The 16,589-nt window shown below is 47.3% G+C and overlaps 1 protein-coding gene across 2 annotated transcripts in view; it reads right to left on the bottom strand.

Moving 5' to 3' along the window:
- Positions 1-1,173: 1,173 nt before the first annotated feature.
- The window catches only part of u2af1 (U2 small nuclear RNA auxiliary factor 1), a 45,919-nt gene continuing 30,503 nt past the window's right edge, over positions 1,174-16,589 (bottom strand). For both annotated transcript variants that reach the window (XM_067993394.1, XM_067993393.1), the window contains exons 7-9: positions 13,731-13,823; positions 9,580-9,663; positions 1,174-2,276 (exon numbers count right to left, since the gene is read on the bottom strand). In XM_067993394.1, coding sequence (XP_067849495.1) covers positions 2,138-2,276; positions 9,580-9,663; positions 13,731-13,823 — 316 coding nt within the window. In that variant the 3' untranslated portion in view covers positions 1,174-2,137. The remainder of the gene's footprint in view (positions 2,277-9,579; positions 9,664-13,730; positions 13,824-16,589) is intronic.

The raw sequence follows: 16,589 nt of genomic DNA, 5'->3' as shown, positions 1-16,589 counted from the left end.
ACCATTCCCTACAGCTCTCTGACCACCCCCCTCCCCATTACCTTTCTCAACTGCTTTGACCTCCCACCCCATTACCATTCCTACAGCTCACTCTCTGACCCTCCATTACCATTCCCTACTGCTCCCTGACCTCTCTATTACCATTCCCTACAGTTCCCTGACCCCTCCATTACCATTCCCTACAGCTCTCTGACCACCCCCCTCCCCATTACCTTTCTCAACTGCTTTGACCTCCCACCCCATTACCATTCCCTACAGCTCTCCAACCTGCCATAGATGGGGGAAGTCTAGAACATGGGATCATAAACCTTAAAAATCAGAGCCTCGCCATTTAGAAGTTAGGAAACACTTCAAGCTAAGGGTGGTAGTAGTGTGGCACACTCTCCCACAAAACACACTCGCTAGCTCAATTAATAATTTTAAAACTGGCACTGATAAGATTTTTACTAGCTAAGGTTTTTAAGGGATAGGGAGCTAAGGCGGGTGGACAGTTAGGATACAGATCAGCCACGGTCTCATTTAATGGTGGAACAGGCTCGACGGGCTGAGTGTCCTACTACTGTTCTTATGTCCCTCCCATTCCCTACTGCTTGCTCTGGCCTCCCACTCTTTAGGTAGCCTCAGTCCAGACCTACATGTTCCCCAGCCCACTCCACTACCCTGTAAACAATCAGCTAGTTATATTTGATAAATAACGACAGAAAATGCTAGAAATACTCGGCAAGTCAGGCAGCATCTGTGGAGAGAGAAACGTTTCAGGTCAATGACCTTTCATCAGAACTGGAAGAAGTTAAAGGTTTATCAGTTTTTAAGCAAGTACAGAGCCAGGGAAAGAGGGAAAGTCTGTGTTCAAATGACAAAAGGGATGATGATGCACAGCAAAGGGGGTAGAAATGGGACAAATGAAGAAACAAAAGATGGGTCCAGAGGAGCTGTAAAATGGCAACAGCAGAACCATTACCAACACCTGCTGTCTGAAAAAAATGGAAGCAATGGTTATGATCTGGTTATTGAAATCAGTGTTCAGTCCAGAAGGTTGTAAAGCCCCTAATCAAATGAGGTGCTGTTCCTCGAGCTTCCATTGATATTTTATAAATGCTAATTATCAGTAGCCCAGGTTTACAATTTAGATCTCATTAAATGCTGCTTCCGAAATGAGTGACCAACACAATCTAATTTCACCATCTCTTTAATCTATAAGTCTGTTAACAAGTGATCCTTTTGAAACAAAGAACCAGATGCAGAGCAGCTGATCAGCAACGTACATTCTACAGTAAAGCAGTAAAGTTACAAACCCACGTCAGGGAAGCCCCCACCCACCTGAGGTAACCCCCCCTATTGCGACTTCTAGTCACAGATTACTACATCACTAAATGCTGCACAGCTCAGCCACAATCTCATCACGGTCTCCATTCACCTCCTGCTTCTCGATGCATCGCAGCAATCAGACACTGCCTGCCCGCACTGACCCACTAAACTGCAACACCCCCTGGGTTTTTCTACTGAGTAATTAGCCCCAGCCACTGCAGCAGACAGCTGTGGATTTGGAGCGAGTGTGAATTGGAAGCTGGAGTGTAAATCAACTCTGTCATGGTCCCCATCACCTTTAAGGAAGTAAAGTTGTACCAACGGTCAAGGGACCTTTAATCCAAACCAATACTCACACTGGATTGCTTTCCATTGAGAAATCTGTAAATTCAGAGTAATAATCTCACTTTACTATCAGAGGGAGAAAGATCACTGAGTGAGTGCGAGGTGCGGCCGCCAGATGCTTCCAATAGGTGGTGCTTCAATCCAGTTGTAACGAGGTCCCAGCAGGAACGTGGAGCTGAAGCATTCTGTGCAAGCAGGCACATCAAAACACCGAGTGTGAAAACTACATCTTCCTAAACCTACTCAACTCTACAGGGTACACTGGCCTCATCACATACACAAAGGAAGGTGAGCTAAAAGCTGGATCTGGTACAGCACAGTAGCTAGCACCAGCTCGGTTTTTATTTTAAAAAGGTTTATTGAACAACAAAAGGAAACAGAACTGAGTTTTATTTTAAACAAACATAAAAAGTATTAAATTCCAATTATTTGTTGAGCTTGTGGTCCTTCTAAACGAGCAGTCATGCAGACTGACATCAGACCCTTAGAATCTTCCAGATCTTTCCCGATCCTTGGACCGCCTGCGATCGCGGTCTCGATCCCGCCCTCCACGGCCACCACGTTCGCCACGCTCCCGTGATCTGGACCGCTTGCGTTCACGAGATCTCGACCTTGACCTGTGTCTGTTACAAAGCACAAAACCATTAAAAATATTTCACAACCTGGGCAGGGAGCTCTATACGGCAGAAGCCACAGTACACTCGCCGCACGTGCGCACACTGCCACAAACCACACCACACGGCGCACGCAGCACAAACCCCGCGAACATCACCACAGCCACAGCACCAACAAATCCATGCCCGTAATTCCCACCAGAAACCACGAGCCAAACAGTCATGGCTGTTGCCTGGTTTCTCACTCCCTAAATTAACCAGACCTCTCAGCTCTCCCCAGTTCTGTGTCAATCCCAAAGTAATCCCACTGCCCCGCTCTCTCCCCATAGCCCTGTATCAATCCCACACTAATCCCACTGCCCCACTCTCTAATGGGATAATGGGCAGGTACTCAAATTGGCAGGATGTGACTAGTGGTGTCCCACAAAGATCTGTGTTGGGGCTTCAACTATTCACTATTTATTAACCACTTCGATGATGGGATTGAGACCCACATATCCAAGTTTGCCGATGACACAAAGCTAGGTTGCATTGTAAGCAGTGTAGATGGAAGCATAACATTACAGAGAGATATTAATAGATTAAGTGAATGGGCAAAACTGTGGCAAATTGAATTCAACATAGGCAAGTGAGGTCATCCACTTTGGACCTAAAAAGGATAGATCAGAGTACTTTCTAAATGGTGAAAAGCAGTGGAGGTCCAAAGAGATTTAAGGGCCCACGCACATAGATCATTTTGGTAGGAAGAACGAGGCGAGGCAATATAAACTAAAAGGTACAATTCTAAAAGGGCTGCAGGAACAGGAAGATCTGGGGGTATATGCGCACAAATCGTTGAAGGTGGCAGGGCAGGTTGAGAAAGCGATTAAAAAAGCATACGGGATCCTGGGCTTTATAAAGAGGCATATAGAGTACAAAAGCATGGAAGTCATAATGAACCTTTACAAAACACAGTTTCGACCACAACTCGAGAACTGTGTCCAGTTCTGGGCACCACACTTTAGGAATGATGTGAAGGCCTTAGAGAGGGTGCAGAAGAGATTTACTAGAATGATTCCAAAAGGAACTTCAGTTATGTGGATACTGGAGAAGCTGGGGTTTTTCTCCTTAGAGCAGTGAAGATTGCAAGAAGATTTAATAGAGGTGTTCAAAATCATGAAGGGTCTAGACAGAGTAGAGAGAAACTGTTCCCATTGGCGGAAGGGTCAATAACCAGAGGACAGAGATTTAAGGTGATTGGCAAAAGAACCAAAGGCGACATGAGGGAAACTTTTTTTTTAAAAACACAGCGAGCGGTTGTGATCTGGAGTGCATTACCCAAAGGGGTGGTGAAGGCAGATTCAATCGTGGCTTTCAAAAGGGAATTGGATAAGTACATGAAGGGAAAAAATTTGCAGGGCTACAGGAATAGGGCAGGGGAGTGAGACTTAGCTGGATTGCTCTTGCAGACCCGGCACGGACTTGATGGGCCGAATAGCCTCTTTCTGTGCTATAACCATTCTATGATTAAAAGGTCATGGACAGGTACAGAAAATAATCAAGGCGGGTATTGGAATGCTGGCCTTTATAGCTAGAGGACTAGAAGTTATGCTACAGCTATACAAAGCCCTGGTTAGACTACACCTTAGTACTGAGTTCAGTTCTGGGCACCGCACCTTAGGAAGGATATACTGGCCTTGGAAGGAGTGCAGTGTAGATTTACTAGAATGATACCTGGACTCCAAGGGTTAAATTATAAGGAGAGATTACACAAACTAGGGTTGTATTCCCTGGAATTTAGAAGTTTTCAAGCTATTAAGGGGAACGGATAGGGTGGATAGAGAAACTATTTCCACTAGTTGGGGAGTCTAGGACGAGGGAACATAGCCTAAAAATTAGAGCCAGGACTTTCAGGAGTGAAGTTAGGTAATACTTCTACACGCAAAGGGTGGTAGAAGTTTGGAATTCTCTTCCCCAAACGGCAGGTGATGTTAGCTTAATTGTTAATTTTAAATCTGAGATTGATAGATTTTTGTCAACCAAAGGTATTAAGGGTTATGGGGCGAAGGAGTTAGGTCACAGATCAGTCATGATTTCATTGAATGGTGGAACAGGCTCAAGGGGCTAAATCGCATACTCCTGTTCCTATGTTCCTCTCCTCATTGTCCTGTATCAATCCCCAACTAATCCCATTGCCCAGTTCTTACTCCACAGCCCTGAATCAATCCCCAACTAATCCCACTGCTCGCTCTCCCAGAGCCCTGCATCAATCCCAAACTAATCCCATTGCCCCACTCTCTCCCCATAGCCCAATATCAATCCCAATCTTTTTAAAATTTTTTTTTATTAGTTCACGGGATGTGGGCGTCGCTGGCGAGGCCAGCATTTATAACCCATCCCTAATTGCCCTTGAGAAGGTGGTGGTGAGCCGTTATCTTGAACCACTGCAGTCCGTGTGGTGAAAGTTGTCCCACAGTGCTGTTAGGAAGGGAGTTCCAGGATTTTGACTCAGCGACGATGAAGGAATGGCAATATATTTCCAAGTCAGGATGGTGTGTGACTTGGAGGGGAACATGCAGGTGGTGTTGTTCCCATGTACCTACTGCTCTTGTCCTTCTAGGTGGTAGAGGTCGCGGGTTTGGGAGGTGCTGTCGAAGAAGCCTTGGCGAGTTGCTGCAGTGCATTCTGTGGATGGTACACACTGCAGCCACAGTGCGCCGGTGGTGAAGGGAGTGAATGTTTGGGTGGTGGATGGGATGCCAATCAAGCGGGCTGCTTTGTCCTGGATTGTGTCGAGCTTCTTGAGTGTTGTTGGAGCTGCACTCATCCAGGCAAGTGGAGAGTATTCCATCACACTCCTGACTTGTGCCTTGTAGATGGTGGAAAGGCTTTGGGGAGTCAGGAGGTGAGTCACTCGCCGCAGAATACCCAGCCTCTGACCTGCTCTTGTAGCCACTGTATTTATATGGCTGGTCCAGTTAAGTTTCTGGTCAATGGTGACCCCCAGGATATTGATGGTGGGGGATTCGGCGATGGTAATGCCGTTGAATGTCAAGGGGAGGTGGTTAGACTGTCTCTTGTTGGAGATGGTCATTGTCTGGCGCGAATGTTACTTGCCACTTATGAGCGCAATCTTGGATGTTGTCCTGGTCTTGCTGCATGCGGGCTCGGACTGCTTCATTATCTGAGGGGTTGCGAATGGAACTGAACACTGTGCAATCATCAGCGAACATCCCCATTTCTGACCTTATGATGGAGGGAAGGTCATTGATGAAGCAGCTGAAGATGGTTGAGCCTAGGACACTGCCCTGAGGAACTCCTGCAGCAATGTCCTGGGGCTGAGATGATTGGCCTCCAACAACCACTACCACCTTCCTTTGTGCTAGGTATGACTCCAGCCACTGGAGAGTTTTCCCCCGATTCCCATTGACTTCAATTTTACTAGGGCTCCTTGGTGCCACACTCGGTCAAATGCTGCCTTGATGTCAAGGGCAGTCACTCTCACCTCACCTCTGGAATTCAGCTCTTTTGTCCATGTTTGGACCAAGGCTGTAATGAGGTCTGGTGCCGAGTGGTCCTGGCGGAACCCAAACTAAGCAATGGTGAGCAGGTTATTGGTGAGTAAGTGCCGCTTGATAGCACTGTCGACGACACCTTCCATCACTTTGCTGATGATTGAGAGTAGACTGATGGGGCGGTAATTGGCCGGATTGGATTTGTCCTGCTTTTTGTGGACAGGACATACCTGGACAATTTTCCATATTGTTGGGTAGATGCCAGTGTTGTTGCTGTATTCGAACACTCTCCTCATAGCCCTGTCAAACCCAAACTAATCCCATTCCCCCTCTCTCCCTACACATAGCCCTATATAAATCTCAACCCAGTCCCATTGCCCCCCTCTCCATATGCATAGTCCTTTCTAAATCTCAAACTAATCCCATTACCCTGCTCTCTACCCATAGCCCTGTATCTTCCTTAGCTTCAAATACTTGTTCACTTTCCCCTAAAAGGTGCAATCTTTTAAATGATATACACTCGTCATTGATTCCTCCAGCAGAGGAAACTGTTTTTTCTTATTTACTCCATCAAAGCTCTCCACAATTTTAAAACCTCCATTAAATCTCCTCTCAGCCTTCTCTGTTCCAGTGGGAATAGTTCCAGAGTCTGAAGTCTCTCCTCTTTAGTTTTCCATCCCTGGCATCAACCTGGTGAATGCTGTACATTCTCTATGCCTTCGATGTCTATAATGGGGCACCAAAACTACAGTCTCTGGCTGTGGGAAAACTGTTACTTTTGTACAAATTGATTCAAAAAGCTGTTGACCTTTTTGCTGGTTTTATCTCCCTGTAGTCTCACTTTCAGGTTTGAATCCCTTGGTCCCCCAGTTCATCGACACCATCAGTGCTGTTCCACTGCGTTCACTCCCACTGCTCACCACCCTACTTGCACAACAGGCAACTACAGAACAGAACGTGAAGTGATAGAGCCCAGGGACACTCCGTATTCACACAAGGTCCCAAACCCTTCTAACAGGGCTTCCCAGGGCTCACCACCAGCCCCCCCTCAACCCGACAGGGCTTGCCAGGGGCTCAACCCTCACACAGGACTCCTCGGGGTTCATACCCCTCACACCCTGGGGCTCATTCTTCCCACAAGATGCCCCATTCCACCCTTCACTGCCTTGCCTCACCCCTCCCACCCCACAAAGACCAGCGCTGTTCAGTTTCTACATTCAAATCCACACACAGCTGTAGGGCACCGTGCATGGAGCATAACTGGTACAACTTTATTTTAATTTTGGTTGCCCCCCCCATCCCCAAAGGCTCTGACTCCTGTTGGGGAAACGGGAGGCATTTCATTTTCAGAGGGATGGGAAGCACAGGATCCACAAGAATTCCTGACCGTGGCAGAGCCAAGGATTGAAGCTCAGGCAGTGAGCAGTTGGTTCGCTGCGGCTCAGCAGTGACACCCAAACCGGCCAGGCACCGGGAATCACCACCCGCTCCTGATTCACCACCTCCCGTCGCGGGCTCCACTGCCACCCCACCCCCAGCCGTGGGCTCCATCCCCCCACTACCCCCCCCACCCAAGCCGTGGGCTCCATCCCCCCACTACCCCCCCCCCAACCAAGATTTACTAGAATGATACCTGGACGCCAAGGGTTAAATTATGAGGAGAGATTACACAAACTAGGGTTGTATTTCCTGGAATTTAGAAGATTATGGGGTGATTTGATCAAAGTTTTTAAGATATTAAAAAGAAGTGATAGGGTAGATAGAGAGAAACTATTTCCGCGGAGTGGGGGGATGGAGCCCACGGCTTGGAGGGGGGTGGGGAGTGGGGGGATGGAGCCCTCGGCTGGAGGGCGGAGTGGGGGGATGGAGCCCACACCAAGCCGTGGGCTGCATCCCCCCACTCCGCCCTCCAGCCGAGGGCTCCATCCCCCCACTCCCCACCCCCCCCAAGCCGTGGGCTCCATCCCCCCACTCCGCCCTCCAGCCGAGGGCTCCATCCCCCCACTCCCCACCCCCCCAAGCCGTGGGCTCCATCCCCCCACTCCGCCCTCCAGCCGAGGGCTCCATCCCCCCACTCCCCCCAAGCCGTGGGCTCCATCCCCCCACTCCGCCCTCCAGCCGAGGGCTCCACCACCAACCGTGGCTCCATTGCACCCCGACTCGGTGCTTCTAGGAACATAGGAACAGGAGTAGGCCATTTAGCCCCTTGAGCCTATTCCGCCATTCAATGAGATTATCGCTATGTCCCCTAGTCCTAGACTGCCAAACCAGCGGAAATAGTTTCTCTCTATCTACCCTATCACTTCTTTTTAATATCTTAAAAACTTTGATGAAATCACCCCATAATCTTCTAAATTCCAGGAAATACAACCCTAGTTTGTGTAATCTCTCCTCATAATTTAACCCTTGGCGTCCAGGTATCATTCTAGTAAATCTACACTGTACTCCCTCCAAGGCCAATATATCCTTTCTAAGGTGCCGTGCCCAGAAGTGAACACAGTACTTCAGGTGTGGTCTAACCAGGGCTTTGTATAGCTGTAGCATAATTTCTACCCCCTTGTATTGTAGTCCTCTAGATATAAAGGCCAACATTCCTTTTAATGACATTTTAATGATTTATGTACATGGACCCCGAGGTCTGTTTGGACCTCCACTGTTTCGAGCTTTTCAACATTTAGAAAGTACTCTGATCTATCCTTTTTAGGTTACGGGGGCCCCGGGTCACAGCGTGACCCCTGGTGCTGATTACGGGGGCCCCGGGTCACAGCGTGGCCCCTGGTGCTGATTACGGGGGCCCCGGGTCACAGCGTGGCCCCTGGTGCTGATTACGGGGGCCCCGGGTCACAGCGTGGCCCCTGGTGCTGATTACGGGGGCCCCGGGTCACAGCGTGGCCCCTGGTGCTGATTACGGGGGCCCCGGGTCACAGCGTGGCCCCTGGTGCTGATTACGGGGGCCCCGGGTCACAGCGTGGCCCCTGGTGCGATTACGGGGGCCCCGGGTCACAGCGTGACCCCTGGTGCTGATTACGGGGGCCCCGGGTCACAGCGTGACCCCTGGTGCTGATTACGGGGGCCCCGGGTCACAGCGTGGCCCCTGGTGCTGATTACGGGGGCCCCGGGTCACAGCGTGGCCCCTGGTGCTGATTACGGGGGCCCCGGGTCACAGCGTGGCCCCTGGTGCTGATTACGGGGGCCCCGGGTCACAGCGTGGCCCCTGGTGCTGATTACGGGGGCCCCGGGTCACAGCGTGGCCCCTGGTGCTGATTACGGGGGCCCCGGGTCACAGCGTGACCCCCGGTGCTGATTACGGGGGCCCCGGGTCACAGCGTGGCCCCCGGTGCTGATTACGGGGGCCCCGGGTCACAGCGTGGCCCCTGGTGCTGATTACGGGGGCCCCGGGTCACAGCGTGGCCCCTGGTGCTGATTACGGGGGCCCCGGGTCACAGCGTGGCCCCTGGTGCTGATTACGGGGGCCCCGGGTCACAGCGTGGCCCCCGGTGCTGATTACGGGGGCCCCGGGTCACAGCGTGACCCCTGGTGCTGATGTCACAGTGCAACATTAAAACCAAAATAAAAGAAAAAGCTTTCAGTCCATCTCCACCCAGAGCCTGTGACTGATTATTCTATCAGGGACACCCCTCCCACACCACTTGGCGTTGATGACCGCACCCCCCACCCCTCCCCACCCCAACTTTAGGGTCACTGAACTCCCGTCCGTTCCAATGGATCTCTCCAACCACTCCTTTAGCATTAAACTAGAATTAAGTTATTCTGATGCATATCATTGACGTTAAGACGTGATGAAGGATTGTACTCACCTGATGGCAGCCATTAAGTGCTTTGGGGTGATGGTTAGCAGCCGTTTGTCACCAGACGAGGTCACGCGGCTACCCTGCTGCTGGCTGAAATACATGGGAAACGGTGATGCATTTTTGGTAAATAAATAACAGCAGTAATTATACTGTGAATGGAAGTAGGTGCGGTCTATGGAAGAGGGATTTGGGGGCACAGGTTCACAGGACATTAAGGACAGCTCCTCGGGTTGATAAAACTGTGGAAAAAGCTAATGGAATTCTAGGTTTTATCACAAGAGGATAGAAGAAGAGGTAATGATGAACCTATATAATACCTGAATATCAAACCACAAGATTTAAGAGCACTGAGCGCAGTATTGGGCTCTGCACTACAGGGACGATATTGAGGCTTTACAGGGGGTACAACACAGATTCACTAGGATACTGCCTGGTGTGAGGCAATATAAATACAAAAGACAATTGGGACTATTTTAAGAATATGAGAAATAAGCGCAGAGGCCGTACAGCTCCTCGAGCCTGCTCCGCCATTCAATAAGATCATGGCTGATCTTTGACCTCAACTCCACTTTCCTGTCCAATCCCATATCCCTTAGAGTCCAAACATCTATCAATCTCAGTCTTGAATATACTCAACAACTGAGCATCCACAACCCTCAGGTGAAGAAATTCTTCCTCATCTCAGTCCTAAATGTCTGACCCCTTATCCTGAGACTATGCCCCCTAGTTCTAGACTCTCCAGTCAGGGGAAACAGCCTCTCAGCAGCTACTCTGTCAAGTCCTCTCGGAATCTTATATGTTTCAATGAGATCACCTCTCATTCTTCTAAACTCCAGAGACTATAGGCCCATTTTACTCAATCTCTCCTCATAGGACAACCCTCTCATCCCAGGAATCAATCTAGTGAACCTTCATTGTACCGCCTCTAAGACAAGTATATCCTTCCTTAGGTAAGGAGACCAAAACTGTACACAGTATATCAGGTGTGGTCTCACCAAAGCCCTGTAACAACTGCAGCAAGACTTCCTTACTCTTGTACCCCAGCCCCCTTGAAATGAAGGCCAACATACCATCTGCCTTCCTAATTGCTTGCTATACCTGCATGTTAACTTGTGTTTTGTGTACAAGGAACCCAAATCTCTCTGAACACCAACATTTAACAGTTTCTCACCATTTAAAAAATATTCTTCCTACCAAAGTGAATAACCTCACATTATACTCCATCTGCCACCTTCTTGCCCACTCACTTAACCTGTCTATATCCCTTTGCAGACTGTGTCCTCCTCACAGCTTACTTTCCCACCTAGCTTTGTACAGTCAGCAAACTTGGATACATTACATTCAGTCCCTTCATCTAAGTCATTAATATAGATTGTAAATAGCTGAGGCCCAAGCACTGATCCTTGCGGCACCCCACTAGTTACAGCCTGCCAACCTGAAAATGACCCGTTTATTCCTACTCTGTTTTCTGTCCATTAACCAATCCTCTATCCATGCTAATGTACTGCCAATCCCATGAGCCCTTATCTTGTGTAAAATCCTCTGTGTGGCACCTTATCAAATGCCTTTTGAAAATCTAAATATACTAGTTCCCCTTTATCTACCTTGCTAGTTACATCCTCAGAAAACTCCAGTAGATTTGTCAAACATGATTTTCCTTTCATAAAACCATGTTGACTCTGCCTAGTCATATGATTTTCTAAGTGCCCCGATACCACTTCCTTAATGATGGATTCCAGCATTTTCCCGACTACTGATGTCAGGCTAACTGGCCTGTAGTTCCCTGTTTTATCTCTCCCTCTTTCTTGAATAACGGGGTTACATTTGCTACCTTCCAATCCACAGGGACTGTTCTAGAATCTCGGGAATTTTGGAAGATCACAACCAATGCATCCACTATCTCTGCAGCCACCTCTTTTAGAACTCTAGGATGTAGGCCATCAGGTCCAGGGGATTCGTCGGCTTTTAGTCCCATTAATTTCTCCAGTACTTTTTCTTTACTAATATTAACTACTTTAAGTTCCTTACTCTCATTAGACCCTATTTCTGGTATTTTTTTGTGTCTTCTACTGTGAACACAGATACAAAAATATTTATTTAACGTCTCTGCCATTTCCTGATTCCCCTTTATAATTTCTCCTGTCTCAGCCTCTAAGGGATCCATGTTTACTTTTGCTACTCTCTTCCTTTTTACATACTTGTAGAAGCTCTTACAATCTGTTTTCATATTCCTTGATAGTTTACTCTCATTCTATTTTCTCCCTCTATCAATTTTTTGGTTATCTTTTGCTGGTTTCTAAAACACTCCCAATCCTCAGGCTCACTACTCTTCTTGGCAACATTGTAAGCCTCTTCTTTTAATCTAATATTATCCTTAACTTCTCTAGTCAGCCACGGTTGGATCACTTTTCCCGAGGGGTTTTTATTCCTTAAGGGAATGTATATTCGCTGAGAATTGTGAAACATTCCTTTTAATTGTTCACCATTGCTTATCTACCGTCATATTTTTAGCTTAAAGGCTATTTACCACCCTAGTTATTTGATTCGACAGGACACATGTCCCAGCCCGGTTTAAGTGGAGCCTGTCCCAATGGAACAGCTGCCTCTTTTCCCAGTACTGGTGCCAGTGCTCTACGAATCGAAACCCACACCACTCTTTCAGCCACGCATTTAACTCTCTGATCTGTTTGACCCTCTGCCAATTTGCGTGGGGTTCAGGTAGTAATCCAGAGATTACCACCTTTGAGGTTCTGCTTATTAATTTAGACCCTAGCTCCTCAAACACCCTCAGCAGAACCTCATTCCTAGTTCTACCGCTGTCGTTGGTTCCTATGTGGACTATGACAACTGGATCCTCCCCCTCGTGCTCAAAGTTTTTCTCCAGCCGTGAGGAGGTATCCTTAACCCTGGCACCAGGCAGGCAACACAGCCTTCGGGACTCCAGCTCGCGGCTGCAGAGACTCGCAGTCACATCCTCCTGTCACTGACCACAGACCAAATCTAAATTACTACCTCACCTAAAGGACGTGACTGCCTCCTGGATCAAAGTGTCCAGATAACTCTCCCACCCCCTGATGCACTGCAATGTCTGCAGCTCGGATTCCAGCTCAACAACTCTGAGCCGAAGTTCCTCGAGTTGCAGACACTTACTGCAGATGTGGTTGCTCGGGATCTCGCCGGTCTCCACAAACTCCCACATGCTGCAATTACAACACACCGCCTGCTCTGGCATCCCAATCTAACCTTGTTTTATATATTTAATTAATTAACGTTTTTATTATAATTTTCATTAGAACAGCGCAGATTACGGGGTGATGTGATAGAAGTCTTTACAATTATGAAAGCATGGGACGGGTTAGTTAGAAGCAGACTGTTTCCACTGGTTGAGGGGTCTGGAATGAGGTACCAAGTTTAAATGCCAGAGGGCAGGATAAACTTCTTTGCAGAGTTGTGAGGCTGTAGAACTCTCTTCTAGAGTTAGTGGTTGGACAGGTGGTTGAAGGAAATGGGGAACGGGGGGCAGGTAAATGCGATTAGGACATTGGTTGGTTGGGCTGAATGGCCTGTTTCTGGGTTGTAACTTCTATGTATTTGTACATAAATATCAACACAGCAGGGTTCTTATCAGAGTTAAATTAAACATCAGGCGTTCCGCACATTTATTCCGCATTGCGAGGGGGAAAAGGAAATTAATACATAAGAGCAATTTTCAGGCACAGCACAAAGTGAAGCGGGGAGGGGAGAGTCACACTTCGATATCCGTTGCCCAGTCCTTGATCAGCTGTAGGATGAAATGGGGAGAAAACAGTGCGATAAAAAGATTACAAGATTTTAAACCAGTGCATAGGATTTAGGTTCCTAGTTTCCAGCCAACAGGAGACACTATCCTGACGTAATCGGATGACAAAAGGCTGAAAATCCAAAGTGCTTAAACCGGCTCCTATTGTACCAGAGGGAAAAGCCCCTTGTATTTTACCGTTGGGCGAATTAGCTCTGGAACCTACGCACCAGCCTCTGATTCAATAAAAGATGGGGTCTGTGATGCACAAGCCAACACTATACTGGCACTCGCAGCTTTCGCTAAGATTCCTAGGCTCTTCGTGCTGGCAACGATAGTTTTATACAAACACACAGCCATTGACAAACCCGGAACTGACCTCTTGCGACGACGTCCATACAGCTCACGGCGTAACTCCCGCGAGATCGGCTTCAGGTGCATGAAGTTACAAAACCCCCCTCGGGTGCACTCTCTGCAAAAACAAAGCAAAGAATAAACCGTTTGACAAAATGGAAAAGGTACCAAGCATGGATGGTTTGCACCTTAGAGAGTATCCTATCCTGCCCCAGGTCCTGCTCACCCATCACTCCTGTCCTCGCTGCCCTATATTGGCTCCTGGTCCCCCAACGCCTTATATTTGAAGTTCTCATTCTTGTATTCATATCCTTTTGTGATCTCGCCCCTACCCATCTCTACAAACCCCACCAAATTCCGTTTCTGAGTCTGACCTCTTGTGCTTCTCCCTCCCCTCCTTTTACCGCACTATTGGGAGCGGGGCCTCCAGCCGCCCGGGTTCCCCTCTCCCTAAACCTCTCTGCCTCGATCACGGCCTTGGTTAAAGCCTACCGCTTTGATCAAGCTTCTGGTTGTCCTTTTGGTTCAATGTCCATTTCCCTTAAGCCTCTGAAGCACCGTGGGACGTTGCTTTATGTAAAAGGCACTATAGAAATGCAAGCTGCTGTTAGCCAGGACAAAATTTTAAAAGGGAGGTTTGCATCTGACAAATAAGTTTAAAGACAGTAAGAGCGAATTGATAAAGGAAATGCGCATCAAGTCCCAGAAACCCTCAATTTTCATCAAGGTGGAGACAGGTAACTAATCTGATCTGGACTGGGAATCAGAGGGTGTTGCAGAAGTGAGTTGTGACACGATTCACATTACAACCAGTATGGTTGCCGAACAACTGTGTAAACTCAAGGTAAATAAATCCTAGGGGCCGGATAAGATGCATCCGAGGATTCTTAGGAACCAAGGGAGGAAATCTGACACCAATCATCCAGAAATCACTGAACACTGGAGCGTTTCCTGGAGACTGGAGAAAGGCAGATGATACTCGTATTTAAAAAAAAACAGACCAGTAAGTTTTAAGTCTGTTGTGGGTAAAGTTATGGAAACCCTTTTAAAGATAAAATCATGGAGCATCTTGATGGAAATAAAATCATAAAAGATAGTCAAATATGGGCTCATGAAGGGGCGATCTTGCCAATCTAATTTACTGATTTCTTTGAGGGTGTGACAAAGGAGCTTGACAGGGATATGGCAGTGCATGTGGTGTACTTGGATTTCAGTAAGGCCTTTGAAACAGTTCCTCTGCAACGGCTGGTACTGAAAATAAAGGAAGTGGGAATCAGTGGAAATAATTTACAATGGATACGTAATTGGTTGACTGAGAGAATCCAGAGAGTGGTGGTACAGGGATTGTCACCAGCCTGGGGAGATTGTTACCAGTGGGGTCCCACAGGCGTCTGTTTCGGGACCTCTTCTGTTGCATATTTTTATAAATGACCTGGAGCTGGGAGTCACAAGCACAGTGGCTAAATCTGCAGTCGATACAAAGCTAATGAAAGTTGTAGACTCCAAAGCTGAACAGGATAAGCTACAGGAGGATTTGAATATACTTGGGAATTGGGCAAACAAGTGGCAGATGAAATTCAATATAGAGAAACGCAAAGTGCTTCAGAAAGGGAGCATTACTTGAATGGAAAGAAAATAATTTGCACGAAAAATGAGAGCGATGTGGGGGTCCTGATGGACAATAAATTGAAAACTATCACAACAATGCTCGGTGAAAGTGAGTAAAGCAAATCAGATGTTGGGATGTATTAAAAGATCAATATTGAGTTGAAATAGAGAGGTAATCCTGCCACTTAGAATACTGTCTACAGTTCTGGTCGCCACAGTACAAGGAGGAAATTGCAGCTATTGCAAGGATCGAGAAGAGAGCAACCAGAATGATTAAGGAGATGGAGGGATTGGATTATGAGGAGCGATTATGTGTACTGGACATGTTCGCACTGGAACAGAGAAGGCCGAGAGGTGATATAATTGCTGTTTTTAGGATTATAAAGGGACTAGACAATGTCGACCATGACAAACTATTTCACCTTGTCCAGAACAGTACAACCTGTGCTTGAAGGGAGGTAAATTTAAAATCTGTGGAAACAATATTTCAGTGAGCGAGTGGTCAATCCGTGGAACAGGCTCTCCAGGGAGACGGTATTGATTAATTCAAATGCAAATTAGGTATATTTCTTTCAAAAAAATAACATTTTGGATACAGTATATGAGTAATTTGAGACATGTGTGATAAGTCTAACAGGTTTGGGAGGAACAGGTGAATTTGGACCTATGGTTCCCAAAGCTCTCCACCGCTGGGGGTTTTCCTCACCTCATGTCTGGGTCTGTTGTAGACTAATTGATAGAGATTGATTGCAATGGTTAGTCAACAACTCCGTTATCGTTGATGAGGTAAATTGGGAAAAACTATTTCCACTGGTTGTTGAGTTGGTAACCAGACGGCATAAATTTAAGATCAACACCAAAAGAACGAAGGGAAGAGTAAGGAGATTTTTTTTTTTACAAACTGCAGTGGGTTGAGGACGTGATTCATTCACCAAGTCACTCTGGGTCACAGATACAACCCCCCCTGCCCAAATGCTGTCTATTCAGCTGGGAGGATGAGTCAGAGGACAAGGGGATTAAAGAGGCAGTGGCTGCGTGGATACGAAATTGCTAAGAGTCAGAAAGAGAGAGTAGTGGTGAATGGTTGTTTTTCAGACGGAAGGAAGTGAGGTATAGTGGTGCTCAGTATTAGGGGTCAGTGTTGGGACCACTGCTCTTTTTGATAGATATATATATATATATATATATAAAAATGATCTGGACTTGGGTATACAGGGAACAATTTCAAAGTAGCAGATGATACAAAGCTCAGAAACCTGTTTCCAGGGATGAGGGA

Source organism: Heptranchias perlo, chromosome 11, assembly GCF_035084215.1.
Source record: "Heptranchias perlo isolate sHepPer1 chromosome 11, sHepPer1.hap1, whole genome shotgun sequence".
Lineage (NCBI taxonomy): Eukaryota > Metazoa > Chordata > Chondrichthyes > Hexanchiformes > Hexanchidae > Heptranchias > Heptranchias perlo.
The sequence above is the reverse complement of the archived record's forward strand: the minus strand, read 5'-3'. Positions and strand labels throughout refer to the sequence as shown.